The 27,948-nt window shown below is 41.8% G+C and overlaps 1 protein-coding gene across 6 annotated transcripts in view; it reads left to right on the top strand.

Annotated features, from left to right (window-relative positions):
- ELF2 (E74 like ETS transcription factor 2) overlaps positions 1-23,033 on the top strand; it is a 28,599-nt gene extending 5,566 nt beyond the window's left edge. For 2 of the 6 annotated variants that reach the window (XM_063415398.1, XM_063415399.1), the window contains 8 exons: positions 124-328; positions 1,299-1,464; positions 15,159-15,272; positions 16,255-16,428; positions 16,945-17,031; positions 20,162-20,354; positions 20,729-21,082; positions 21,317-23,033. In XM_063415398.1, the coding sequence (XP_063271468.1) occupies positions 248-328; positions 1,299-1,464; positions 15,159-15,272; positions 16,255-16,428; positions 16,945-17,031; positions 20,162-20,354; positions 20,729-21,082; positions 21,317-21,944 (1,797 nt within the window). In that variant the 5' untranslated portion in view covers positions 124-247 and the 3' untranslated portion in view covers positions 21,945-23,033. Of the gene's footprint in view, positions 1-123; positions 329-1,298; positions 1,465-8,406; positions 8,611-15,158; positions 15,273-16,254; positions 16,429-16,944; positions 17,032-20,161; positions 20,355-20,728; positions 21,083-21,316 lie in introns of those variants that run through there. The other 4 variants (XM_063415400.1, XM_063415403.1, XM_063415402.1 and 1 more) reach the window with 4 other exon arrangements.
- The last annotated feature ends 4,915 nt before the right edge of the window (positions 23,034-27,948 follow it).

Here is a 27,948-nt window from a genome sequence, read left to right as displayed (position 1 = left end):
TGATCTCAGTGTTTGCTGATGCCCTATTTGGATGTAGAGATGCAGCATGCAAGAGAGTTCATGAACACTGGAAACCTTTGAGTATAAATTATGCAAATAACTTAAAATTATTTTGTGTTTCAGCAACCTCTGCCTAGCTGTTTAAGAGCAGTGGATTGTGAATGCAAGCCTTTGATATCCCGAGGTTATCAGCATTTCAATCTTCGAGAGAGAGAACAGTTCTCAAAGAACCTTCGGGGGATGCACCATGACATCAGTGGTGATTGACAATGGAGGCCCTGCCCTGGAGTTTGACAGCAATGAAATAAAAAATCAAGAGGTTAGAAAAGTAAATAGCACTTATTTACTATCAAACTTTGAAACTTTTTATCTTAATTTGAAAGAAAATTTCACTGTAAACTTGCTGTGAAAACAAATGAAATGGATCTGAGATTGATGTGTAAGGAGGAAGAGTGCAGCCATTTTTCAAATATCCTTTAGCAGAAGATTTTGTTACCACAGCAGTGGAAGCAGAAGGAAGTTTTGAAGCCTGCAGCACAAATGTAGACTGGGTTTACAAGTTACATTCTATACTAAACTTTCTTTAAAGATCTCAGACGTGTCTTGAGGTATAGAACAAATTGAGCAGAACAATACATGGAGCCCTTTGAAAGTTAGCCAGCACAGCATATTTTATTGTATTTTGCATTCTTATCAACAAATAATATATACATTTTACTCTCCTGTAGCTTTTAATAAACAGAATCTGGCAGGGTTCTACTTCTGCAACACTATAACTGATTATATGTGCTTTTACAAACATTTTGATCCTTAAATGAGTAGAGATGAGCATACAGGCTTTGAAGTAGTCACTCCTTCTGTAATAACTTCTGCATTTAACCCAAAACACGTGTTTGTAAGACACAGGTCAGATGTAGGTATCTTGCAGAGCATAGTCAAAGCCTTTGTTATCTTTCATCAAACAGAGGGAGCAGAAAACTTCCTACAGCTGAGTATCTTCATCACAAATTGTGTTCTTTTCTAATATCTTAAAGCTGTCTGGCGCTTCAACTTTTAAGTCCTTAAACCCAGGAAAATATCTTTGAGATTTAGAAAGCCCCCTCTAATGGTTAATAATTATCTTTTATTCTTTTAATCTCTTGCTTTGGAAGAAAATTTCCTTTAAAAATACTTAAAATTATTATCATTATTCCATAAAAAATGTGAGCACATAAGAGGAAAATATTGACGCAGAGTTCAATAGTGCAGTATTTAGAGCATTTTTTTCTTTTCTTTCCTTTTTTTTTTCCTTTCTATAGGAAAATGAGCCAGTCTCTGAATTCCCAGCAGTGGTTGTGGAGCCAGTTCCTAGTGCCAGACTAGAACAGGGTTACGCTGCTCAGGTCCTGGTTTATGATGATGAGACTTACCTGATGCAAGATGTAGCAGAGGAACAAGAAATTGAGACTGAAACTGTGGAAACAGGTAGACTGACTTACTTCTTTTCTTCCATGAGGTTTTTGTACTTTCAGAAATCCCCAGGGAATGTGTTTACCCACGGGATGGAGGTCTTGACATGGGTTCACATCTCTTTCCTCTAAGCTTAGTTTTGCTTAGGCTTCATTGGTGACAGGATTACCTTGGCAGGTAAAAATGTCACATTTCATTCAGGGTGCTGCATTGTAACACTGTCTCCTCCCTCAGGAGCAGGCAGATCTTCATTTATGTCTTTGCTACCTCCTTATGCAGGGAGGTTACTAGACAACTGAACTTGGAGCTTTTAAAAATCAGCTGAGCCAGGAATTTAATTGAGCTGGTTGGAATTTAATTTAATACTGTGTGTGAGCCACACAGCTGCAGGGCAGCTGGAAATAGGGACTGTGTGGCTCTATTTACCCCATCTTCCACCTCCTGCCCCTTCCTATTCCTGCCTTTTTGGGGCAGAGTTGTATTATTGCTAGTTTGACTGCAGGAATGGGTGGCTGGGGGAATGGAGTTGGGCTGTCCCTTTATGGGAAAAAAGCCTAATAAATTGAAATTACCACATCTATTTATAAAATAACAAATTGGGGATGAAGAATGGAGTGGAGCTCTGCTGTGAAAGCTGAACTGTTTAGTGATAAGCACAAATCTTTCTGTACAGCCTCTCTCCAAAGAACACAATCAGGTTTGCATTTTCTGAGAGGCACCAAAGTATGTTTAAAGTGTCTGCAGGAGCAAAAGCTGTGCTGCTATAGCAGCCTGGTAACATCTGACTGTTGGGCTGTGATTCCTGCTGTCCTTCCCTCTTGATCTCTTGTGGTGCCTCTCATACTTCTCTATGCTAATTTTGCAGGAAGAAAAATAGCAAGGAGACCCTCAAGTGTTGTGTATTTTTGTTGAGTTAAATTTCTGCTGGATTAGCAGAGTGTTGGAGTAGGGAGTGCATGGAAGTGCAACCAAAGGGACAAATCCCCTTGGGCACTCCACACTTACCTGGTGAGAGCCACTTGACATGGGCAGCATGTGCTCATATCCTGGGGCTGCCTAATTTAGAGCTGGACTTTAAATTCATGATGTCAGGAGAGCCAAACAAAGGTGAGAGACTGTCTCAGCTGCTTAACTTGGCATCCTGTTAGTGTGTATGCATTCCCATCAGGTTAGGGGAGTTTCAGTGCAGATTTCTCAGTGAACAGAGGATGTAATTGCTCATACATCCTTCTCAAAATGGGTGTTATCCTGTAGCACTGCAGCAAAAATCACAGGCACTAACTTCACTAGGTGAGCATGAACTAATGATGCAGGTTTTGGGACAATACTTACAATTCCAGTTTACTGAAATGTGTTTTGTAACAAATATGCTAATTAAAAGTTCAGCAAATTAATGTGAAGAGAAGTTATGAAATAACATATTTCCTAAATTTAATTTTTGACTACGGTAATAAAACTTTTAAGATTGACATAAGTGAGAAGTGAGGATGTTCTTCCCAAACTGAGTTTTACAGCTGAAGTTTATACTTGAAAACCTTTAAGAGCTTATACTTTGAAGGTTTTTATATTCAGAAGTTGTTTTTTAAACATTAAACATGCTGTGTCTTGTAAGATTTTTGTAGATTAATGGCTAAATTACTGGCTAACAGAACAGTTCTTTTAGGATAAAGAGCTGCTGTAAATAAACACTTAATGTTTTTAAGCATAATTTTATGGCCATAATAAACTGGGGAAAACTACAATTAAGAACTTGTAGATCTTCTATAGGAATAGTTTTATGTAAGCTGCCATTCAAAGAAAGGGACGTGAGTGCTTCCAAGCCTTGATATTTGAAAGTATAGTCTTACAATTTATAGGGCAGTTGATTTGATAATTTGGTATTTGTGGCTGGATATGGTAAGAGATCTGTCTTGACTGCATGTAGTTTGTTGATGTTTTGTGTGTTGCTTTTGTTTTCACCGTTTGACAATAATATGTTCTTAAACATTTAATATGATAATGTGATATATTTAAATCAGTTCAAATTTTTTTTTGTTTTAATAGTTTTGATCTAAGAATTAATGGGCAGTGAAAAGCCAGTAAAAAGTGGAAGAGAAATTAAAATTAATGAAGATTTTTAAAAACTATGAATGCACACCCGTTCCTACAGTCCAGTGTACACAGTTATTAATCCAGTGTGGTTTTCATGGTGTAATTATGACAGTGAGTAATGGTCCTTGCACAGAACTAATGTCCAGAGTTGCTTTAAGGTGTTCATTGAAGCAGTCTTGTGGGGAATGCAGGAGTCTGAGTTATTTCTCATACAGAGAGAAAGTGTGAAAACCTCGAGAAATATTCATTCTGGTAATGCACCATTATTAGCAATGAATTCCAGGACAGTAAATCGGAGTGTGCTGGTTTTAAACTTTAATTTTGTGGTAGAGATACTGGGCTGGGGGTAGGGAACAATTTAATGTAGGAGAGAGGTGGCAAAAGATGCCATGGTAGTTGTTAATGACAAAGCAGCCTAAGGCAGGAAACAAGGTACAATGTTTAAAGAGCATTTTAAGGTGTTAATTTTTTGAAGTACATACCTTTATTATGCTAATGATCCCAATTCAGAGAGGTGCAACAGTTTGATTTCTGTACATCTTAGAAGAAAAATGTATTATTACTAAAGTAGCCTCAATAGATTCTACTTCATAAATGACAGAATTAATAGCTACAAAATTTTTCATGTTATTTGATAAATGTATTGTCACTGAACAATACACTGAATGTATTGTCAAGAATGAGTAGACTTAATACCTCTTATGGGTCTAGATTCTACAGACAGCATGGTAAATAAATATAAAACCCACCTTAAAGAGTCCTTGGCAGTGCTTGAAAAGGATCCCTTTTCACAAAATACACCCCCCTTTGTCAGTATCTTTCCTCTTGGCCACGGACCTGATTTTTTCCCTTTCTTGTGACAGTTCATTGGCAATTCCAATGACTGCTGATTTACGTGGTTTATTGCATTACAACACACATTCCAATAGCCTCGGGCTACTTTGAGTTAATCTGAAGTTTCATAATTTATTAAAATGTACTGTCAGTCTAGCCTCCAGATACAGGGATCAGTGTGAAAATGTTGCAGGCCAGCATGGCCCGATTGCTTTTGCCAGGCATAGAGGAAGCTGCTGTTGCACAGAACCACTTCTATGGCTTTTTCCCTCTTCGCCACAAATGAATTAACACAAAACCAGCACACAGACAGATTGCCATCTACCCTCCACTTACTTAAATTAACTCAAACAACTCACCTTTGTAAGAATAAGCAAGTGCTTTATGATAATTGCCTTTTCCCAGGTTAGCTTTGTCTTACTAGAATACAACTGGAATCCTCTGTGGCTAAAAGTAATTAAATGAACACAATTTTTTCTTTCTGGTTAATTATTTACTGTCAGTGCAAGGAAAAGGTGCCATTGGAAGGTTGTGCTTCCAGCATTTCAAGCTACAGTGCTTGTGAAATAGTTTTCCAAGAGAAACTAGTCTGTTACCAAGGAATGTTTTCATCATATTTTTGAGAGCCATAGGAAACATGACTTTGCGTAGGAGGCTATAGGAGTGGAGAATGACAATTCCTCTATAAGCACTAAATGCTCTGTTAGTTTTGAGGACTTTTCAAGGAGATGCTTAGGATAATTGATGATTCTATTCCAATTCAAGTCTGCAAATCTGATGAAACACACCAGTTTTTCATATTTTGATTTTATATCTGTTTTGGATGCAATTAGTCACATCCAGCTGCTTTTTTGAGTTGTCTTTCAGTTTTTCAAAAGAACCAGAGTAAGTTTTAGCTGGTGTACATTGCAGAGAAGCTGTGATACATTTCCTTTATTGTGAACAAAGTCGTCCATATCCCTTAAGCAGAAAGCATGAGCTGATAAATATTTTACTCTTCTGTTTATACAAGTGTGCAGATACAGTTCACTTGTCTTGAAGTTACTTAAAGCTTATAACAAACAGGAATGTAGTAACTAGAAGCATAATTTTGAATGGTAACTTTCCAACTTACTGCCCATTTTGACTGTTTTTTTTTTCCTGGCAGTTGGTAAATGTAACTTATAGTTCTACCTGGCTATCTTGACATCTGAACTTGTATGTTAAAAATTTACAAGTTTAGTCTCTGTATACCAACAGTAAAAACAAACAAAACCCCCCTCAACAATAAACTAGGGTAAATAAATATGTTTCTGTCTGACAAAGACTGATGCTGGCCAGGAATCTCTTCCTCTACTTTTTTTTTTACTTTTTTCATGCCAGAGAAATAAAATTTCTGCAATTTCCTGTGACCCTATTCCATTACAGTAAGTATTTCTTGCTTCATTGGGCCACCCACTGAGTAGGTTTTGTAGCCCTCTTTGTTAGCCTAAAAAGGAGGCTTTAAAAGAGATTAAAAAGTTAAATGCACATTTACTTTTTTTTCCTGTTGTCTTTTATTTTTCCTGAAATAATAAGATTTTATTAACATGACAAATCAATCAGCATTTATAAAATACTAGAAATCTTATGATTTAAACAGATGAAACTGCAGGACTTTTGGAGAAAGTTGCATTCCTCCTTAAAGACAATGTTATTATTTAATACTAATATAGATAAGGTATTCACAGGTCACTTCATAATTAGTTGGCTTTTTGCATATTAATCTTGGAAGTGCACAGGCTCAGATTTTTTCAGTTTCAACTGATTGGAATCCCTTAGGCATGCAGTGATATTCTGTGTATGATCAGACAGAGGGAAGAGTCAGAACACTTGTGTGCAGCTGGCAAAAATTGTGTTAATTGTGCTAAGTCTGTGCTTGCAGTAGGAAATTAATGCTGCTCAGGAAAGTGGTATTAAGCCAAGAACTTAATGTTTAATACTCTTTTTTTTTTTTTCATTTTGGACCTGTGGGGTTTGTCAAAAGTTACACAATGCAAATTACTTGCACTTATTCAAGGAGTCCACACATCTCAGGCAAAACTTTATTTGGTATGGAGTTTGTGACTGAAAGCTGCAATCAGTATACAGTCCTCACTGAATTACATAGCAAAAAAAGGAAGAAGCTATGAGTGCACCTTTTCCAAAGTATGGTAGTGTGAACTCCTGTTGACATGGGTGTGGATCTTCAAAGCCGTTTAGCATCTCAGTACAGCTTTTGATGTGGATCTAAACAGACAAACTTTTAAACTGTATTTTACTGCTTGAAGTGGGGTAAATTATAATTTTGAACAGCAGGAGGTACAGAGGACAAAATGACAGGACTGCATGGTTATTGCAGTACTGTGTACATAAGATGAAGCCATGGCGTTGCTAAACTACACATGCAAGGCTTTCACTTCAATCCGAGGATGTTGTAATGAAGGACTATTAAATTTTATTGCACATTTAAGTGTGTGCCAACCTAGAATGCCTTTTCTTGTCCTTGGGCTTGCCTCCACTAAGAAAATTTCTGCTGGGGAATACAGCAGAGTCCCCTAGTGGAAACACGCTGATGGAAGGAATTCTTGTTGGTACTGCAGTTCTGCCTCTCTGAATAACAAAAGCTGACAGGAGCACTCTGCTGTTGGCAAAGCTGGATGTGCATGAGAGCTTTTTGCCCTCACAGCTGGCTAGTTGCCTTTTTTGTCCATGCCTCTGGCTGTGGAAGGATCTTGACTGGCAAAATTTTAGCAGAGATCTACCGTTAGATATCATGGCCCGAATGTGAGAATGAGTGATGCTGTTTGCAGGTCTTGCAAATTTAATTCCTTACACCCAGGAATAGATGAGTGCTGTCTACAAAATGCCTGATTTTTATTAGTGTATTATAAATATTATATATAAATACAGTCATGATAATGTATTCCTATAATGTCTTGAGAGATGTAGTGGAAGAGTAGGAGTTATCAAGAGTTTGAAGCACTGAATTTAACAGCTGGAGTTGATTTTTGCTGGATACTATTTTGTGACTTTGGCCCTGGGGAAAATTGCTTCTAAATTGTTCTGATCTAAGTCCTAGGATTACTGAGAGGGGAAGAGATTGTGTATTGTCAGATTGCAGCTGGACCCCTTCACCTTCTTTTAATGGAGCTGTGAAGAGGTGTGGTCAAGGAGGGCACCATAGGCAGCAGGTGTTTGTTACATCCTTGGTTTAGCAATGTAGCTGTGTGTGGTGGTAATGAAGGAATTGCTGTGTGTAATTTCTCTGTGCAAGACATACTTGGCTTTTCTTGGTGGTGCTGCTGCTCTTGGCATGCAGCTCTGAAGTTTTGCCCTGGGAGTGATCAGCACATGGGTGGAAGTGTGGAGACTGTGTTCTCCTGGCAGGTAATGCTGTGGCGTTACTGACACGGGTGTTCTTCAGGGTGTGAGGATGCAGCCCTACAAAGCGGTGGTAGTGGTTTGGGTTTTTTTAATGAAGAGAACAGTGAAACTTTTTTTTCACCCCCACAAGTCTTTTGAGAGATGGAGGGATGGGCTAACGGGAATAAGCCCTGTTTCTCTAACGGAGATAAGGTGGATTCCAGGCCCAGAGGACCGAGCTTTTCTGGCAAGCTGTTACTAATGTAGGTGCCCCAGGGACTTGTCAAGGAGAAATCCTGTTAATGCGTCACTGGTTGCCTCGGTGAGGACTGTCCGGCCTATCCCGGTACGCGGTCACAAAGTGTCACCGGGACGCGGAGGGATGGAGCGGAAGGCGTTGGGGCAGCGCGGGGCCGGCCGGGCCGCACCGTCCTTGCCCTCGGGAGCCGTGCGGGAGGCGCTGCCCGCCCCGGGGGCCCCGCGCTGCGGCGGGAGCCGGCCGTGCCGCGCCGCCCTTGCCCTCGGGAGCCGTGCGGGAGGCGCTGCCCGCCCCGGGGCCCCGCCGTCCTTGCCCTCGGGAGCCGTGCGGGAGGCGCTGCCCGCCCCGGGGGCCCCGCGCTGCGGCGGGAGCCGGCGCGGCACTTCCTGTGTGGGGCGGGCAGCGGAAGGGCCGCGCGCGCCGCCCCGCAGGAAGCGCTCCCGCCGCCGCCGCGCGCCGTGGCGGTGAGCGCTCCGCCCGCCCGCGGGAGCGCGCCTCGCCGCCGGCCCCCGCGCGCGCCCGCCCGTCAATGTGAAGCCGCTCCGGCAGCGTAAACATGGCGGCGTCCGTGCATGAGGGGCGCAGGAACCAGCTCGACCTCCTCATTCGGGCCGGTGAGCTGCGCCGGGCCGACGCGGGGCGGGAGCGGGGACGGGCCGGGGCGGGGGGGGGAAAGACGCGGCGCACGGCGCGCTCCGGCGGCGGGCGGGAGGCGATGGAGGGCAATCAGGAAGTGATCACCTTGGCAGCGGCCGGCCCGCGGCACTTGCCTCCCGGCGAGGGCGGCAGCAGCGGGGCCGCCCGCGCCGGGAGTTGCGGCGGGGCCCGCGGAGGAGTTTAGCGGGGTTTTGGAGGCTGGGGCGAGAACCAGGAAGTGCGCGGGGCTGTTGTCCTCCCGCCTTTCCCGGCCCTTTCCTCGCTCCGAGCGCCGCCGCCACGCTGTCTGAGCGGGCAGGCCGAGCACCGCGCGCAGGCCCGCGGCCCGGCCTCCGCGGGCGCCGCAGCCCCGCGCGCGTCCCCCGCCGCTCCGCCGCCTGCCCCCCGTGCCCTTTTAAACTCGGCTCCGGCGGCGGGGCGGGAGGAGGCGCCGCCGGCGGGGCCGCGGCCCCACGTGTGCGACGCGGGGGGGCGGCGGCGCCCCCTCCCCCACGCGCGCCGCGTAGCGGAAGCGCCGCGCTCCCGCGGGGCCCCGCGCGGGGGAGGCGGCGCCGGCCGCCAATGGGCGCGCGGCGGGCGCGGGAGTGGCGGCGCGGCGGCGGGGGCGCGCGCCGCACCGGGGGAAGCCGGCTGTAAACACGGAAGTGGCCGCGCCGCCGCCGCACGTGGCCGCACCTGCCTGCGGGCGCCCCCGCCGGGCCGGGCCGGGCCTCCGGGCAGCGCCGCGGCCGCGGCGGGGTGAGGAGGCGCCAGGCGAAGGGAACTCGCTCCGTGCCGCCCGCCCGTGCCCGTGCCGCGCTTTCTGCGGCCGCTCTTCCGCGCTGTCAGACCTTGCAAGCCCCGGGCCCAGCCGCTGCCGGGACACGGGCCGTTTACCCGAGCTGTGGCACTTTTTCGGGTTTGCGCTCAGAGTCCTGCGTGGTTTGGCCTCTTTCCCTTTTTCCTCTTTCCCCTTTTCCTCTTTCCTCTCTGACAACAGGATACTCTAATGATCCCAGGACTTGTCTTTAAGTGTGGTAAAGTCCTGAAGAACGGACAAGGTTACTACTGAGCCAATCCTCAAATGCAGTGTCAAGCACTCAGTTCTCCACCGAAGTTGTACTAGATCTGATTTTGTTTTTGACTTTACAGTGTAGAGCTCAACTTCTAAAAGCAGTCCTTGGAACCATAAACAGTACAGTGTAGGGCATAATAGGTAATGAACTGTGCAGTAGCTGCACATGAATTTTTGGAGTCAATTTTAGTACTGGCTTTGCATTGACATGGCAGTGGGTTTTTACCGGTAAATGCTCTGTCGTTTACCAGTGTATTAAGATATGCTTTCAGAAAGGGCCAAGTCACATCATCATCATGGTTTATTTTATTTAATGTGGGAAAATACCCAGGGTTTTTTGGAGGGGGCTGACCCACACCCCAGACATGCAAAAATAGTGCACTGCAAAGTAGTGAAGAACTGTTCTGCTGCATAACAGAAGGGCAGTAGGACTTAAGCATTCTCACACTTGTTTCGACAAGGGAGCACTAGCTTCACTTTGCTAGTAGAACAACTCTCATTTCTGCAGGTCTCACTGCTGCAGATTTCGGTGAGTTGTTTATTACTTCTGATTGTCTGTGAATGGAGAACGTTTAAATAGTTGGTCATTGTGTCAACACCTTCTTAAGTCACTGTAACTAGATTGCTTGAGAGCAAGCCCTTGGATAAATAATGAATGACCTTTGCATTGCTCTTTCTGATGTCCTTGTGGTAGGGCTCTCATTAGCCCAACCACCTTCATTACTTTTTTTTCCAAATTTGCATTGTAGTGCATGCCCAGTATTCCCTCATCATACTCTTAAGATACCATATCTGTTTACTTAGTTTTGTATGTAGAGGATATCACGTGGAATTGAGTGAGGAATTCTTTATCCTAAGGGATTATGATAATTATATGTTGCCTGTTCGTGTGGCTACTGGTTTCAGTGTTGAAAAGACTTCAGTGTTTAGTAGCTGTGGGAAGCAAGATGGACCAAAATTGTTACTGTTTAGCGTTATCTTAATTGCCAGTGGTAAGAGCAACTCCTAAATGACTTTACAAAGATGTTTTGGCTTTGTAGTTAATATTTCTGTCAATATTGGGCTGATAACATAGGGCTCCCAGTGAAACAAGTGTTTTGAGATGGTTGCTCTCATCTTTGTTATTGATTTGCCTTTCTGCAGTGGCTTAGGCATCATCCTTACATCGTGTGCAGCTGAGAGCCTTGAACAGAGACAGGCTTAGGGAAATACTGAAAAACCCAAGGAATTGTTTTTTTGGTTTCTGAATAAATGTCTGCCATAAAACAGGCAGTAAACTGAAGAGTGCTTTCTTTTCCAGTCAAATTTTGCATACAGAAAGATTTCTGGGTACTACCTCTAGAGGTAATTCAACTGCTTTTAATTAAGATGTCGTTTAAGCACTGTTACTAACTTCCACTGCTGTTTTTAAAAGCTAAAATGAAACAAGCATGTGAATGCCAGTAAACTTTAATGAGGTTCATTAGTGTATGTGTAGTCACTCTTCACTGAATTCCATGCTTGGAATTGTGAATTCTTCATTAAAAGCATTAAAGGGTAAGCTATTGCAGGTGCTACTGTTAAATGTTGGCCTTGTAAATGCAGACATTGATGGCACTGCAGGTTAAAGGTGGGGAAGGGGGGCTGTAGTGCAGTGCAAGAGAGTAACATTTTGAAAATTTCAGTCCCTTTTTTTGGTCTCATAAATTGCTTCATTAATTTTCGTAGTCTTATGTTGAAAGAGGAATAACCAAGTGGATACGTTGCCACTGTTTTATTCTGTAAACTGAAGTACAGCCCTGTCAGACTTAATTACCAAGGTTGGTATTTTGTAACAGCTGATGAGAACTTTGAATAATCTACTGTACACACTATTTGGGTAGAAAGTAGAGCTAGAAGACGTTAGGCCAACAGTGAATATAGACATCAACTAGCCTAAGTTTCTGTTTACACTTTAGATTTGAATTTGTTTTCTGAAGTTTTTTTTTCAGTAAAAAATTAATTAAATATTTTAAAATAAAATACCAAGAACTCAGATTGTTTCATAAAAGCAGTGAGATGAGATTTGGTTTAAAAGAATGGAAGATAAGTGCTGGTGTTAGCTCTGATGTGTTCTAGATTACTAAATGGCACTTCTCACGTTACTAAATTACCAAAGTGTGGAAGATTTACTTCCAGCCACATCAGCTACTTTGCTTCATTTGGTCAAGTGACAGTTCTTTCTGAAATGATTGTACAATATAACAGACCTGTACCTTGTATTGTTTACTGAAACAGTACAGTCTGTTCTAGCTTTATACAGTCTGATAGCATAAAAATAATAGAAATAGAATTGGGCATTTTTAGAGAAATGGGTGATGCACTTCAGTCTGATTGGAAATGTTTCTGCCCATTGTGATACTTGTGTATCAAAACCTTGGGAAGTTGTCTTTTTTAAATTGTGGAATCCTACTCCTTTGTTTTGCTTTCCTCTCCAGCTTTTTTGTGAGAAGTGCTGGGATACAAGTGGAATTAAGTTGATGACACTTGATCTAGTCATCTGCAAGAAGAGCTGCCTGTTTTTTTCTTGTCCCATCTCCTCTCTGAGAGAGCCTCATTTCATCTTTTATGATATCTTTTTTTAGCTGCTTTTGGTATCATGTCTTCTCTCTGAGCACTCTGACATGCTGTCTTCTGTTAGACATTTTCTAGCATGTCAGAAAGATATTTTACATAAATTTGTGTTAAGACACAAATATCTTGTTTCTTCCCACTGTGTTGGTGCAGTAAACATTGCCTGTGAGCAAATGCAAACTCCTGATGTTCACTGGGTAGACAAATGCCTCCAAGGCTAAAACCATGTGCTGGGTAAAGGAGAATTAGTTGGGAAGACTTGAAACTTGGTAATAGAACTGAATTTAGTAAGTGTTTTAATAGCTGTCCTTTCAGCAATGTTAGGTTAGTTTGTTAGCTGTCATGATAGACACACAGCATGTGTTGTTCCAGCCAAAGCCAGAAGTGTTACTATTTTTTGCTTGATATTTTTTAGGTGACAGTTGTAGTGGAGTCCCAAGTAGCTCCCATTGGAACTGCATTTGTGGAGTGTGTATTTTCAAATGTCAGAGCTTTCGTGGAGTAGATAGTGCTGTTCTGATTGGAAATGGAAGGGTTGCTTAGGGGAGAGGTCAGATGGCTCCTTTGCTCTGGCATTATGGTTTTGCAGTCGTAGTTTCTAATGCTGGTTATATTTCCTTTCCCTCCACTCTGGTCCTCCAGCAGAATATCCTCATACCAGAAAATACATAGATTGCTTTCTGCTGTCTTTCTTCCCTTTTTCCTGCCCTCTGCTAAATACCTCTTAGTTGTGGTGCAGCATCCAAACTGTTCTCTGCAGGAAAATCTTGTCTACTTTTAAGCATTAGGAAGTAGTGAATTCAGTACCCTCTTAAAATTGAAATTTGTCAACTATGATGGAATTTCTCTACAAAAGTCCTTGATATACTGAACTCAATGGCACAGAAGCAGCTATCTGGTTGGAGAAGCTTTGCTGACATGCTTTGAATCTTATTGCATGCATGAGAATAATAACATATCAAATACTGATTTGGACTTTCTAATTTCAGCAGTGTTGTAGAATTTATACATTTTTAACTACTATCTGAATATTGTTCGTGTACTTTGATAATCAGTGAAAATTTTTATCAGGTAGATGAGGGAAACTTCGTCATCAGATTCTGTACAACTGACATTTTATTTGGAAAGAGAAATGTTTAGGCAGAGGGTTTCCTGCAGGGCTGCACTGTTACAGTGCAGGTGGGCAGCCTCTGGCTTTGGGAAGGAAACACTTGGCCAGGCATGGGGAGCATCCAGGCTTTGCAGCTGGGGAAAGGGCTCGTGGTGCAAAATTCATCCTTGCTGCCACTGGTTATCCAAAGACCAGAGTGCACAATAAAGACCTTTCCTGATTTTCCTGTGCCTCTTAGGTAGGTTTTTATTGTTCACAGCCTGGGGTGAGGCAGTGTTGGAATGTCAGCTTTAACAGGCATCTGCTGTTCCAGAAGATAAAACCCTCTAAATAGCGCCCCAGGCCACAGCTCACAGGCTGTGGTGGGAATCCCATCAGCAGCCAGCAGGCTGGTTCAGCAACAACTTTCAGTCACCTGTAACTTTGCATTTGTGCATCTTCCACATTTCATCCACTTGCAGGTTCTGGTTGATGTGTTTAATCTGCTGGCTAGAAGGTTTTCCCAAGTTTTAAATCCCTGCATTTGAAAAAACTGCAGTATGCTGGAAGGCTTTTACAAAACCCCATGTGAGCCTGCAGAGAATCTGTGTGTATTCAGTGTTTCCTTAACTGGGATTATGTTTCCCTGCTTTTCACTAAACAAACCTTGAGTTATTTCTTAGATGTTCTCAGTAACAGCATAGGCACCTTGAAGTTTTGGTAGAGAAACATTCCCAAATCCTCTTTAGTTCTGTGCTACCAGAGATAGGTGACTGTGCTTAGGCTAAAGATAGATCTCCTGCTTGCTGGCTGCCTTGCTGGAGTGCTTCAGCTTAGAGCAGATGGCCATAAATGGAAAGAGCAACTGAAGGGAGACAGCTACCTTGGCCAGAGTGTGGAGAATGGGCAACAGGTGCTCCTGCAGTCACCACTTCTCAAAACCTTCACAGGGTGAGGAATAGGGAGTTAGCTGTAAACAGAATTGGAGTGTTACGTGGTACATGGGGGTTTTTTTAGTGTTGCTGCTGTGTTCAAGATGCTGTGATCTGCAGTGTATCAAACTTAACTGTACTCTCTCGAAGTTGCATTATTCTTGATTAATTAGTTTTCCTAAACTTTCAGAACTCGAAAAAAGGACTATTTTTACCTTCTTCCCTTAGTTTTTGCATAAAGCACACCCTTTATACTGTTCGTTGTGCTTTGTGGTTTTTTTTAACAACCAAGCTGCTAAAATGAACTCACAATTATTTTTAATGTCAGAAATCAAAACAGGGTCTGTGTTTTGGAAACTAGTCTTGTATTTACATATATATATATATATACATAGACATATATATATATATTTTTATCCAACAGACTGAAAATTTGAAGAGAGGTGACCTTTAGATTTTAATGGAATAATGAGATGGTACTACTTCGCTGTTCTGCTGCATTAATTTGTAATCATCCTCATCACAATCTGTTTTTTTCTGGTTAATTTGAAGGCAGAAGACAAATCTCAGTATCTTTCTGTAAACTCTTGAACTCTTCATGGAAACAAGGAGTTTGCTTGTGAACCAGAAATCTAATCTAGGATGTGACAGTGTCAGTTCTGCTTTCCTTATGCCTTCCCTAAATATTTCTGTTGACAGGAAGGTACAAAAGGTGCAAAGACCTCTGATAGTCTTGTGTTTTTCATGTTAAAGGTTGAGAAGTACAGTTGTACAGGGATACATGTGGACTTTTATAAGTAACCTGTTACCATGTTTTTTTTTTGTATCCTCCTGCAGTAGAAGCATCAGTTCACGGCAGTAATGTGCACTGCACAGATAAGACAATTGAAGCTGCAGAGGCCTTGCTTCATATGGAGTCTCCTACCTGCCTGAGAGATGCCAGGAGTCCTGGTATGTCAGCCACAATCTCTGCTCTGGGAGCCATTTCTCCTTCTACTAATCACTAAAACAAGCAAAATGGGAAAACTATTTCTGTGGAGAGCTGCATGCTGTTTAAAATATTTGCCTGCATGTTTAAAAACTACTGATTTGTTTGAGTTTTACATGATTTTTCCACCCTGCAACAAGCATACCTACAGATTAAATCATTTATCTGAGAGGGGTTGTTAGGAAGAGATAGCCGAATAGTGACATATTTAAAATTAATGTTTCCCCCTAAACATCATGGAATACTTTTTCACTGTGCAGGTAACAGAGCTCTGGAACAGATTGACCAGAGAGGCCATGGAGACTCCATCCTTGGAGATATTAAAAAATACAGGATCCTGGGCAACCAGTTCTGGGTGGCCCAGCTTGAGCAAGGAGTTGGACCTGGTCCCCTTCAATCACCAGCCACTCTGGGTTCTGTGAATTTGACATTTTAAGTTGCTAAAATAAAGAGTTATTTTAAGGGAAAAGTATTTCTGTTCATCTTTCTATTTTAGAAAGAGTACCCAAAAATGTGTTGCAAAGTGTTACCGGTCTAAAAAACCAAACCAAGTTAAAGTTGGTGGTTACTTTAACTGATGTCCCTTCTGAAGTTACTTAATATATGTTGTATGAAATAATGGTCAAACTGAAATGCAAAAGCTACAAAATAGGAAATGGAGATCGGAATAATGATCAAAGATGAAGCTCTAATTTAAATTAAATTTGAGTTTAAATTGAAGTTGAGTTTTGTTCTGAAGAACATTGGTGCAGTACTTGTTTTTGCCTAAAACTGCTGACAAATGTGCTTGTTTTGGGAAGTTGGATTGATTTTCAAGGTGACAGTGTTTTGGAGCAGAAATTTGTTACACCATTGCATGTGCTTTGTTTAAAATAATTTTATGTAAGACACATTGAAATAATCAGGTAGAGAATTCATCAGATTTTTTTTCCTCTTCTCTTGTAGTGGAAGTTTTTGTCCCTCCTTGTGTGTCCACCCCAGAATTTATCCATGCAGCCATGAGACCTGATGTGATCACAGAAACCGTGGTGGAAGTGTCAACAGAGGAATCTGAACAAATGGATGTATCTCCTGTTCCAACTTCCCCTGATATCCACGAACCAATGAAGAAGAAAAAGGGTACATATGGCTTTTCATAGGAGCAATCTCAAAATGTTATTTTTGTTGTCCACTGCTGTGGATGGTGCAGTTGGTACAGGGAGCATGGATTGGAGTCTTTTTACTCCTACAAACAGATTGAAGGGAGTCTGAAATGTGAGTTCTTAGAAAAATGGGTCTGCATCAGGAAAAAAGAGGGAGCAAGGATTACTGAAGTTGAATATCTACTTGTAATTTAGAGGGAAGCAAATGCAATGTAGTAATGAAATGATACAAATCCAAGATCTGTGAGTCTTAGATTTAATAAAAATGTGCATTAACTTGTCTGCAATTGAGTTAAATCTGCCTATGAAATAAGCAACTAAAAGATAATTACACTGGTTGTGCAGTAGTAATCTAAGAATTTACATTTATCCATACCTGTACCAAGGAAACGGCAGGGGAAATATACACAGACAGTTTTTTTCAGCAGAGTCAAACTATAAAATTTTCCCCTGCATTTGATTAATACTTCTTTTTTCCATGCATTATGTGCAGCTGGCCGTAAACCCAAGACCCAGCAATCAGCTTTATCTGATGGGTCTCCGGATCTAGGTATAAAGAAGAAACCTAGAGAAGGCAAAGGTATGTTTTTCCATTTATTGAGTCTTTAAAAATTACCAGTGTATGTGCATGGTATTTATCACAGGAAATGTAAATATCTTTAAAAATGTAAGGGATGAGATTGCACTGACTTTATTAGAGTTTTATTCAATATCTTCAAATTTGTTTGTACAAGATCCAGCACAAAGATGTATGCTCTAGGAGTCTCTTTTAGTGCCCTCCACAGTTAATAGGCATTCTCATTTTTTATTTGCTTTACTTTGTGGTTATTGACTTGTGATGTCTTTTGTGTTGTGTCTCAACTTAGTGCTACACACATAATTTATTAAGCTACTGCTGTAAGACTTTCTTTCAAGTGGAGGCAGCACATGAGCACTTAGAAAGGTGATGGTTGGAAATATGATTTCTTAGTTAATTAACAAACTTCAGTGGGAATATATTCCATGACTGATAGGTTCAGTTTAGTTTAAGGGTAAAAACAGATGATGATGTGTTTCTTTGTTGGTGGAGTGGAGAATTATGTGCAGGAGAGTTCTAGTTTCCTAATGTTTCTCCTCATAACTAGAGGTTCCTTTCTTGGACTCCAAGCCTGTGCTGTTCATTCAGCAAGAAGACAGCCTGGGACATTTGCTCACAGGTTACCCTTGAGGTGTTGTGCAGGGTATCAGCTCTTCCCTGGCTACAGATGAAAAATCTGCATCTCTTCTCCTCTTAGAGCACTGCAAGTTATTTGGAGATGTTACTACAGCTGGCAGTACCAAAGTTTAGTGACTTGGAGTAGCACATGCTATCTGAAAGAGTGTGCAGCAGTCAGCTCCACTGTTCTTTTGACATTTGTTTGACAGCAAGGTCTCTGCTGTTTACGTAATTCCTTATCTGGCCACAGCTCCTGAGTCATCGTGTTTGCCAGTTGGGCAAAGAAGAATGGGGCTGACTTCATGGAGATGTTTGCTCATGGAAACCAGTGCAAACACTAATTAAACTTCCCTGCTGTGCCCACAGTTGTTTTAGATTAGGTGTAGCAGTGGACTGGAGATGACAGATTTTGTATCTGCTATATTTAAAAATACATCTTGTTTAGTCATTTCATTTTTTTTGTAATCTTCTTGCATCCTTACATTTCTTTCTGTTTCAGATTTCAATATTTTGCCTTTCTGTTACCTGAACAGTACTTTCCAATTGTTCCAGGTCCTAGTATCCTGCACAAATAATTTGAAAAAGGAGGCCTGTATTTCTCTCTCTTCTCATTTTTGTCCTGGTGAATTCAGCTCTGTAGCTTCCTGTTTATTAAGTGGGAGATGGTACTGCTTTCTGGTTTTCAGGAAATTTTTTAGCTTTCTTTTAAATTTATTTGATTTCTATGACCCTTCCTAATGAGCTACATATGTCTCTTGTTCTCAGGAAGTATCTCATTCCATATTTTATACTACAACTGGAACAAATTAACTTTTTTTTCTTGATGTCCTGCAAAATATTTTGTTAACTGGATTTAATTCTTGTTACTTATTTTAAAACATCACTTGCAAAGGTAGGCTATTTCATATGCAGCATGTTTCTAGAAAACAGGAATTATTCTCCAGTTGAGTACTATCAGAGTTAAGGCATTGAGAAAGAGAGATGATTGTGCACATTTGGAAAGGGCATCCCTTGTTGGCAGTCCTTCCTTTGTGCATTCTAGATACTTTCTGGTGCAAAGTGAGGCAGCTGTAAATCTGATTTGTGTCCTGCAGTTTATTTATTCTCTTGAATTTGTTTGCTCCTTAATCCTGAAGCCCACTTACATTTTTGCAAAACCCTGTTGCAGACCTACAGCATTTGGTGGTGCACCTAGAAATTCTCTTTGTAAGGAGCTAAGGAATAAAACCCCAGGGATTAACTCCCTAAAATTGAGGATGATTGAAAGATTCCTCAGGTCTCTTGTTGACTCTTTCCTCATATAGATCTTATTCAAATGGCTCTGAAATCTTGTTGGATTTTGGTAGCTCTTGAGTCACTACTTGCTGTTGTTTGGAGCACGTTGTAAAGCACAGTTTTTCTCTGTGAGGTGCTTTGTCAGGAGATGGAACCTGTGATCTTTTTTATCCTTTGAGGTTTTCAAAGATAGATGACTTCTCAAAATCTGCAGTGGTCTCTAATCCGCCTTACCTTTTAAAATTATCTTTGCATGGCATAAAGAGTGCTATGCTAGGCCATTAAATCTGAGGAATTAATGACCTTTTTTCACACACATGCAAAAATATAATTTGGTCCATGTCCTTGGAGGTGAAGAATTTTTATTAATGTTCTGAGATTATCCTTGTGGATCTTAGTTCTCCCTTCTCAGAAACTTGAGGAGTCTTTTCCAGCTGTACAAATTGGAAATGGGATCTGCTTTTTTTCTTTGTGTTCTTTCCCTCTTCCATGGGTGCTCATGGTCTGGTCAGAATGCAGAATTCTATGGCATCCTGATAGTCACTGTCACAAACCCCTTACTGGAGCTTCTCCAGTGAAGATGGTCCACCTCTTGAATACCTGACAAGTGCATTAAATCCTTCATTTTATATCCCCCTAATTAAGGAAAAGTGCATGGGATTTCTGCCCTGGGAATATTCACTTTCAAGATCCTGCGCTGGCTTTGCAGCTTTGGAAGGATGTTGGTCACTCTGCCACACACATTTGGGAAGGGTCAGAGCATGGGCTGTCACCAGTTAGTGTGAGAGCCCCAGATCCCAGACAAACCTAACCACAGTTGAGATGGTTTGTTGCTGCAGATTGTGTGCCTTTTAAGAATTACTTATTTATATCCTCCTGTTCTGCAGTGTCATAAAATATCCTGGCATTTTCATGCCCTGTTTAATCAAATATGAGAAGAAAATTCTAGCACTCATCCTGCAGAATAGAGAGGTCCTGACTTGGAGCACCCTCCTGTGCTTCTTTTCAAGAACTGAGGATGGGGCTGGATTGAACAGGCTCCTGTGCCGTATAGCAGATCACTTGGATTAGCTCCTTTCAGAGTGTAAATATTTATGGAAATGTCACTAAACTTAACAGAATGAATTAATACGTGCAGGTTACATCCTCTGTGTAACGTTGCTTGTAACTCTGGTCATATGGAGAACTTTCTGTTATCTTTAAAAGTGGTTTTCTAACACAAAAATGCTTCTGATTATAGGAAATACAACGTACTTATGGGAGTTCCTTTTGGACCTTCTTCAGGACAAAAATACATGTCCTCGGTATATTAAATGGACTCAGAGAGAGAAAGGAATCTTTAAACTTGTGGATTCAAAAGCTGTCTCCAAACTCTGGGGAAAACACAAAAACAAACCTGACATGAACTATGAGACTATGGGAAGAGCTCTGAGGTAAAAAAACTCTTAAATCTTTAAGTTATCCACTACAAATTAAAATTTGACTCTTAATTTTGCCCACAGAAATATAAGGGTTCTGAAATTTTAAAAATTATGCAGTTTTAGCCTTCAGTCTTGCAGTCCTTGTTACTTTTTATGTTAACAGTAAATTGCAATTTTAATTCCTGCAGTAAGTATTTAAAAGGTAAGGGTTTTTTCAGGTAGATTCTTCAGATCCTTTGCCAATGTGTTCCAACAGCTTCTTTCCACACCTCCTTACATTGTAGATTTTACTGAGATTACTTCAGGTTTTCTAGTTAGCACAGAATGAGGTTTTCTTTAAAATCTGTCACTATGTTGCTTTCTACTGAATTGTACTTTCCTTGCAGATACTACTATCAAAGAGGAATCCTGGCAAAAGTTGAGGGACAGAGGCTTGTGTATCAGTTTAAGGAGATGCCAAAAAATATAGTTGTCATAGATGATGACAAAAGCGAGTCCTGCAATGAAGATTTGTCAATGCCTACAGATGAAAAGTCCCTGGAAAGAGTGTCTTTATCTGCAGAAAACCTTTTAAAAGCAGCGACCTCTGCACGTGAAGGAAAAAATTCCTCTCAGTTAAGCTGTACCAGAACAGAAAAAGCAGTCACCAGAGTTGTGAATATTGCCTCACCAGCTCATGACACCTCCTCATCTCATCCTTCTACTACCACTGCTACTGTCCCAGCAACAACAGCTCCCAGGTTTGTGTTAATGGGCTGTTAAATTTCCAAAGTCCTGTTGCCATATGTGCAAAAGGTTTGGGGTTGGGTTCTTTGCTTGTTGGTTCGGCTTATTTATTTTTTTTGTTAGGGTTTGTTTTGGTTTTTTTTTTAAAGAACCAGTTAAAAACCTGTCTCTCTTAGAACTGTCTGTCCTTGTTGTCATCTGAGGTGGTGGCCTGTGTTTTGGCCTAAACACACACGTTTGTTTTGTAGGACTGTTCGTGTGGCAATGCAAGTGCCTGTTGTCATGACCTCTCTGGGACAGAAAATCTCAACTGTGGCGGTGCAGTCAGTAAATGCAGGGTCACCCTTAATAACCAACACGAGCCCAACCACAGCAACAACCCCAAAGGTAGTAATCCAGACAATCCCTACTGTGATGCCCACCTCTGCAGAAAATGGAGACAAAATCACAATGCAGCCCACCAAAATCATCACCATCCCTGCCACGCAACTCACGCAGTGTCAGCTGCAGACAAAGACGGGGCTGTCTGGGTCGGGAAGCATCAACATTGTGGGAGCCCCGCTGGCTGTGAGAGCACTAACCCCAGTGTCCATAGCTCATGGGACTCCAGTAATGAGACTGTCTGTTCCTGCTCAGCAGGCCTCTGGCCAGACTCCTCCCAGGGTGATCAGTGCCGTTCTCAAAGGTCCAGAGGTGAAATCAGACACGGCTGCTTCGAAACAGGAGTGCGAGGTGAAAACGCTGCAGCTGGTAAAAGAGGAGAAGCCCGTGGATGGAGGCAAGACTGTGACCCACGTAGTAGTAGTTAGTACACCCTCAGCTATTGCCCTTCCTGTGACAGTGAAAACAGAAGGAATCATCACGTGTGAGAAATGAAGAATAATTTTCTTCCAGCACGGACTTGTAACTGTTACGGTTTTGAATATACTGACATGACTGGGGGAGGGATGTGGATGCCACCACCGAGTCATAAAGGAGAGTTTTGGAATGTTAATAAACATGCATATGCTGAAGACTTACTGGAAAAAAAAATTATTTTCCCGTGTTTCAGTGGGAATTAAACCACACTGATATGCTGATAAAAAAACTGCCTCTTCCAGTTGGGAAACAGCTGAACCTATGGAGAAGGAAAGAGAGAGGGACTGAAAAGGGACCAAACAATTTCACTACGCTACCGGTTACCACGTTACACTAAGACCTGAAACACTAAGAGAGAGCTGTGTGAGAGGTTTGCCTTGGTTTTTAGTTTCCAGGGGGAGAGGAAAGTCTCATTGTTACACAAATGGCAAATTTGATGCATTTTATTGTGCATACCAGCGATTACTACTGTGTGCCCACAGTACTCAACTGGTGCTATGTGAAAAACTATGCTACTAGGTGTTGTAGGAAGTGAAATAAAGGAGATTAAAGAGCTTCTAAAAGAAGACAGAGGCCTAGAGGGATTTTTGTATCATACAGCTTAAGCAGATTCAAATTGAAAGCCTTAGACTGATTTTCAGTTATCTTTCTTGAAATAAGCTAATGGCTTGTTTGTGTAAAGCTTTTTTATTAAAACAAATTTTTTAAAAACCTTGTACCTAGCACAGTATTGTTATAGAATAACATGTAACATATTTTGTATGGTAGTTAAAAGTCTGTCTAAATTTCTTAATCGTGGACAAAGTAGCAGCAGGATTTCTGCCTTCTGCTGTACCATGCCTGTTTCTCTCACTTAGCCTTGACATCTGTGCATACATTTCAGTTTCAGCTCTACTCTCTCTTCAAAGGTCACGCCCAGCATGAGCTTTTGTCAGGTAGTTCTAAACCTGTAAATTTTTTTAGTTGAAGTTAAGAGGGAAGTACCAGTGTTCAGAACGAACTATAATAGTTTGTATATTCAACATTTGAAGTATATTCTATTTTGTTGTACTCTTGTTTCAAAGTGTATTCAAGTAGGTTTTACTGAAATACAGAAAGAAAATTTAATGGCGTTTGGTGTGCTTTTTATTTTTTCCTTCTTCCTTTCTGCTAACCTGTTAATAACCTTCTTTTCTTATTTGAAATCTTCCAGGCATCCATTCTAATATAAATGATACAGGGTGAAATTTTGGGACTCCTCTCTGCTTCAAAGGGCTGAACTGTCTCACTGTTTAACACCTGTGAAGCTTGCTGTGAACCTGGTGAGGTAACTGTAATTCTTACAGGTTTTCAGGATGGTGAAGATACCCAGGAGCTCTGTGAACTACCTAGATATTAGATATTAGCTCTGTATTTCCAGTGCCTGTGCATGGCTTGGAATGCAGCTCACCCTGGCACATCAGGCTGTGGGTAAAGCGCCCAGGGGACCCCAGTGATGTGCCCTGAAAAGTCTTCAGGGCTGGAACTTGGGTGAAATTCTTGAAGTGTAAATCATCATCTGAGTACTTTATGCCTGGAGGAGCAGTTTTAACAGCTGGCTGGAACTGAGGTGTTCTGTAACGCTAAAAGACACCAGAATAAAATACTTGCCAAGCTGAGAACCAGGTTACTTGTAGAGTCCTAGCAGCAGGGCCCTTCATTCTTCCCTTCAGCTGAAAAGTAGAAATAGCTCCACACAGGCCAGCATGTGGGGGACTGTGAAAGGCTTCTGGAAAAACTATTTTTTTTCATCTAGAGCAGGGAAGTGGAGTTTAGGAACAAAATGAAGCTGAAGCAGATAAAAATTTGTGTATAAGGCAGCAATCACTTCCATTTATAGCAATCCAGAGAATCAAAGGTTCTTACACGTGAAATGTGTTTCTGGCATTGGTAGAGGACAAAGACCCCTTCACACAAGGAAATGGAGAGAAAAGAGGAGGTTTTTTTCATAAGAGAGTAGGAAATGGAAGTAGGGGAAGCTGGGCAGCCACTCGATTAATTTGGCAGTCTGAGAGACACTAAAGTTCTGTGTAAAGGGAAATGGAGGAGTGTGAAGAGAGACAGGTGAAACAAATTGAGCCAAAAGACAAGAAGGGAGAAACAAGTCTTTTTAAACCTACAACTCGAAGTCCAATCTGTAAGAAACCCTGTGCTAAATGGCTGTTTGATTGTGCCTGAAAGAGATGCTGTATCTTAGAGCATGGAATATCTATGTCGAGTATTTGTAATTAAAACCTTTCCAAGACCTAATTTAGATACACTTGAAGTCAAACGGGGACAAACTATCTTCCTGGAATTAGAGAAGGATCTCCAGCTGATGACCTTCTTCTCTTAATGCCAAGACTTCATTATGTAATGTCAGAAACGAGAGGAATGAAGGCACCCAGCTCCACTCGTGGTGGGACAGTCAGCTCTGAGACACGGCCAGTGATGGTCCTTTGGCTCTCTCCCCTGGCCACCAGTGAGTGGCACATGATCCTGGCTGCAGAGGGTATTTATTTAATGGAGTTCATGAAGTGCTGTGGGAATCTCACGCTGTGTGAGGATGTAACTGAAAAGCAAAGGGGATTCACCTGATTCTGTAAATTAGTATGTTTTTTATTTCTAGTAAATCAGAATGTTTTCACTGGTGGTGTTGGAGGAGGTGACCTCAGGATGGAGGGCGCTTTGGTCAGGTTTGTAACATCTGAAACAGATGAAAGGAACACTAGAATATTGAAACAGTATCTAGCTATGCTCCCAGGCTTTTGCAATTCCATTGAAAACCTGATGTTTGTACATGTGTGAAAGCTGGACTCCCTTTTACATCTGAATCTGGTGGCTCATGTAGAAGAGCCCAGGCTTAACACATCCTTGGCAAGCATAACTCATAGATATGTGGGTAGAATGAAACTTGTGTGAAATATGCTTTATACAGAAGGCATTGAGACCTAACACAGACTTGGTACCACTGATTTTGCAGATAAAAACCATTTTTATTTTTCAAATCCACTGTTTTAAGTTACAGAATGAAAAGGGTGATGCTGTGTAATGCACAGGAGAAAAAGAGTCTTAATTGTGAGTTGTGATTCAGAAGAAATGTCTGAGTATCAAAACTAAGAAAAGGTGAAAGGGGAATCCCATTCCCATAATGTTTTTGTTAACCCTCTCTTGCACATCTCTCCCAGTGAGGGTTCTGGGCCTTGACACAACTCAAGTTGTCTGGGTAAAGTGTGCTGAAAGGAAGGCTGAGCTCTTGGCATCCTCTGCTAATTGATTTTATCAGATTCAGAGCTTTGCAGAGTTACATCTGAGGTATTTGAGGATGAGTGAGGCAGGGGCAGTCAGCAGTTGAGGAGGAAATGGAGAGGTGCCTGAAGCCTGGAGTTCATGCTCAGCACGGATCTCAGCTGCTCATGAAGATTTTTACTGCCAGGACAAGCTAAGTGCATTCTGCCTTGAACAGACAGTTCAAATAGCAGGTGTTCAGCTTATTAAGAATCCAAATGACACCATGTATTTGGAATCTAATTGTTCTCCAGGAGAGATGGTGTTTTAATAAGCTTGCAACTGCTTCTGCCTCTCAGCAAATGAAACAAGTGGGTCATTTCTTCCTGCAGCTTGCTTGAATGATGGAAAAGTGTCACTGCTAAAGCTGAGGCAGCCTTATTCAAGATGAAAGCAAAGGATCTGTGGAGACTTTTTTTAGCCATGGTGTGCTTAAAAGGCATACATCCATAAGGAGAGCTTGGGAAACATTTTTGACTGTAAGAGTCATACTGCTATATAGGAAAAAAATCCTTTCTGCTTCTTCTGAAAAATATTTATGGTATTAATTTATTATTTATTTATATTTATTATTTATTTATTATAGATCTAAAAATATTTATGGTATTATATTAATACAAATATGGTATTTATAGCTGGCAAAGGTATTTCAGTACTGCAGGCTTCCCTCTTGCTGCATAAAACAAAGCAAGAGCAATAATCCATTCAAGTTTTCCAAAAGCGTCTGTGAAATAAATTATTGAGGCTGAAAGCTGCCTGGGAACTTAGCAGTGAATTTCTGCAGCCTGTTCACCTTTTCATTGAAGTCCAGCAGAAAGGGTTCACCACTGGGCTGCAGCAGGGATTTTCTGAGTAGGACAGAATTAAGAATTGCCTTGAGATGGGAAGAGTTCCCAGCCTTTTCAGTTATTCCACCCCCCCTTGCCTCCAAAATTACCCTTTAAGGAGTTGAAGCAGTGAACATCTACTGTAACATGTCCAGGATGAAAGAAGAATCCCAGCCCTTTCCACTTAAGGAGAGGTTCTGCAGGGATGCAATGTCATACAAATCATGCTCTTTCTCAACAGTTTGGTTTCTTGTGAACCAGAATTATTGTTGCAAGCAAGGGCATGAATTAAAATGTCTTAAGAACAGCACAGATACCATATCCTCCACAGTGAGAATGCTGCAGCTGTGATAGTTCAGTTCCTGCTGGTAAAAAGCCTCCCATAACTGGGCCTGTGGCTCTGTGCTCTGGCAGTGGGAAGGGTGCCACACTATGCAAAAGAGAAATGAAATCATAGGCTTTTTGGTGGGAGTGGTGGGGTTTTTGGTTATGGTTTAGTTTGTTTTTAAATACAAACCTGATCTTTGCTCAAGTCAGGGCTTTCTAGCACAATTGTAGTTTCTTCCACAAACTGCCAAAAGGAGTCTGGATGGAAGAAGCTCCAGCTTTTGGTGTGAGTTTTTGTGGTAGATGAGCAAGGATTTGACCTACTAAGGTACCAGTTTACAGGTCTACGTTGTGCTGCTGATTTTACAAGTGTCGATGACTACAGATGTTAATTAATGGGCACTTGTATTATTTCTCCTCCTTGCAAGACCATTTGAGGGAAGGTCCTAAGAGAAAGTAATCCTGAGGGAGAAGCACTGCATCTCACCCCTTCTGCAGAAAAAAGAAAGCTGTCAGTGTCTAGTTATGAAACATGGCAGCAACGCCCAAAGATCTTTTTGTGGGGCATTAGGAGTGTTGCATCTCTTGCCTCAAATCTCCCCCCAAAATTCCACCCTTCTGGCTTCCAGGGACAAAGGTTCCTATTTCTGAAATTCCTGCCAAAGGAGGGGCTGGCATGCTGCATGTGCCTGGTAAGAGTATTCAGCAAGGCCGTGGTCTCCTTGGTGGTGAAATCCTTTCTGTCTGGGAAAAGGCAAATCCACAAAAATCTCAGAGTGGTTGAATCCCTCTGCTTGGAAGCACTGCTGCCCTCATCCTGCAAGGGTCAGGAATGTATGCAGTGTTACAGCTGCACAACAGCATTTCTTTTGTTTGCCTGATGAGGAGTGTGTTTGTGTGGGAATCAGGGACTTCCAGCCACCAGACTCGGTACTTCCCTTCTCAGCAATGCACATGTAGTAATTTATGGGCTGTGTAAAGCCCACTCCTGTGGCATTTCTTCTCTTCAAGTGAGGTTTTAGAAGGGAGTGGCAGCTGCAGCTGCATCTTGGAAGGGGCCAGCATTCCCAGGCACACTTTGCCTGGTGAATTCTTGCACCTCTGCAGGACCAGCCAGGTTTGTAGCTCCACAAAACTGTTGAAAATGGGAATATTTACAGTGTAGGTTTCCTCTCTGACTAGAAGAGTGAGCAGCTTAACAGCTAAGCATAACTCCCTTCAGATTTGTGAAATTTGGCCATTCCAAGTTGGAGAAAGAGCGTGCTGTGAAGGCAAAGCAGCCATCCCACTTTAAGATTAGGGGGAAAAGAAGTCTGGAAGGGGAAGCATCAGCACCAACTTGAAGCTCAAACCAGTTGAGACAGGTCACCTCCTTGGCAACAGGAACTCGGGACAGTGAATTGAGAATGCAGCAGAGATGTTACTTTTTTTCCAAAGAGTTTTATTAATAAACACCTGGAACATTTAAAAGTTACTATGCACCCTACTTCACTTGGAAATACTGCTTTATTTACCCTGCCATATCTTCCTCAACTATTCAAATGTCAGCCCAACTCCAACAGTTGTCCCTCTTCCCTCCTCTC

This window comes from Prinia subflava, chromosome 18 (assembly GCF_021018805.1).
Source record: "Prinia subflava isolate CZ2003 ecotype Zambia chromosome 18, Cam_Psub_1.2, whole genome shotgun sequence".
Taxonomy (NCBI): domain Eukaryota; kingdom Metazoa; phylum Chordata; class Aves; order Passeriformes; family Cisticolidae; genus Prinia; species Prinia subflava.
This window is presented reverse-complemented; position numbering and strand designations above follow the sequence as displayed.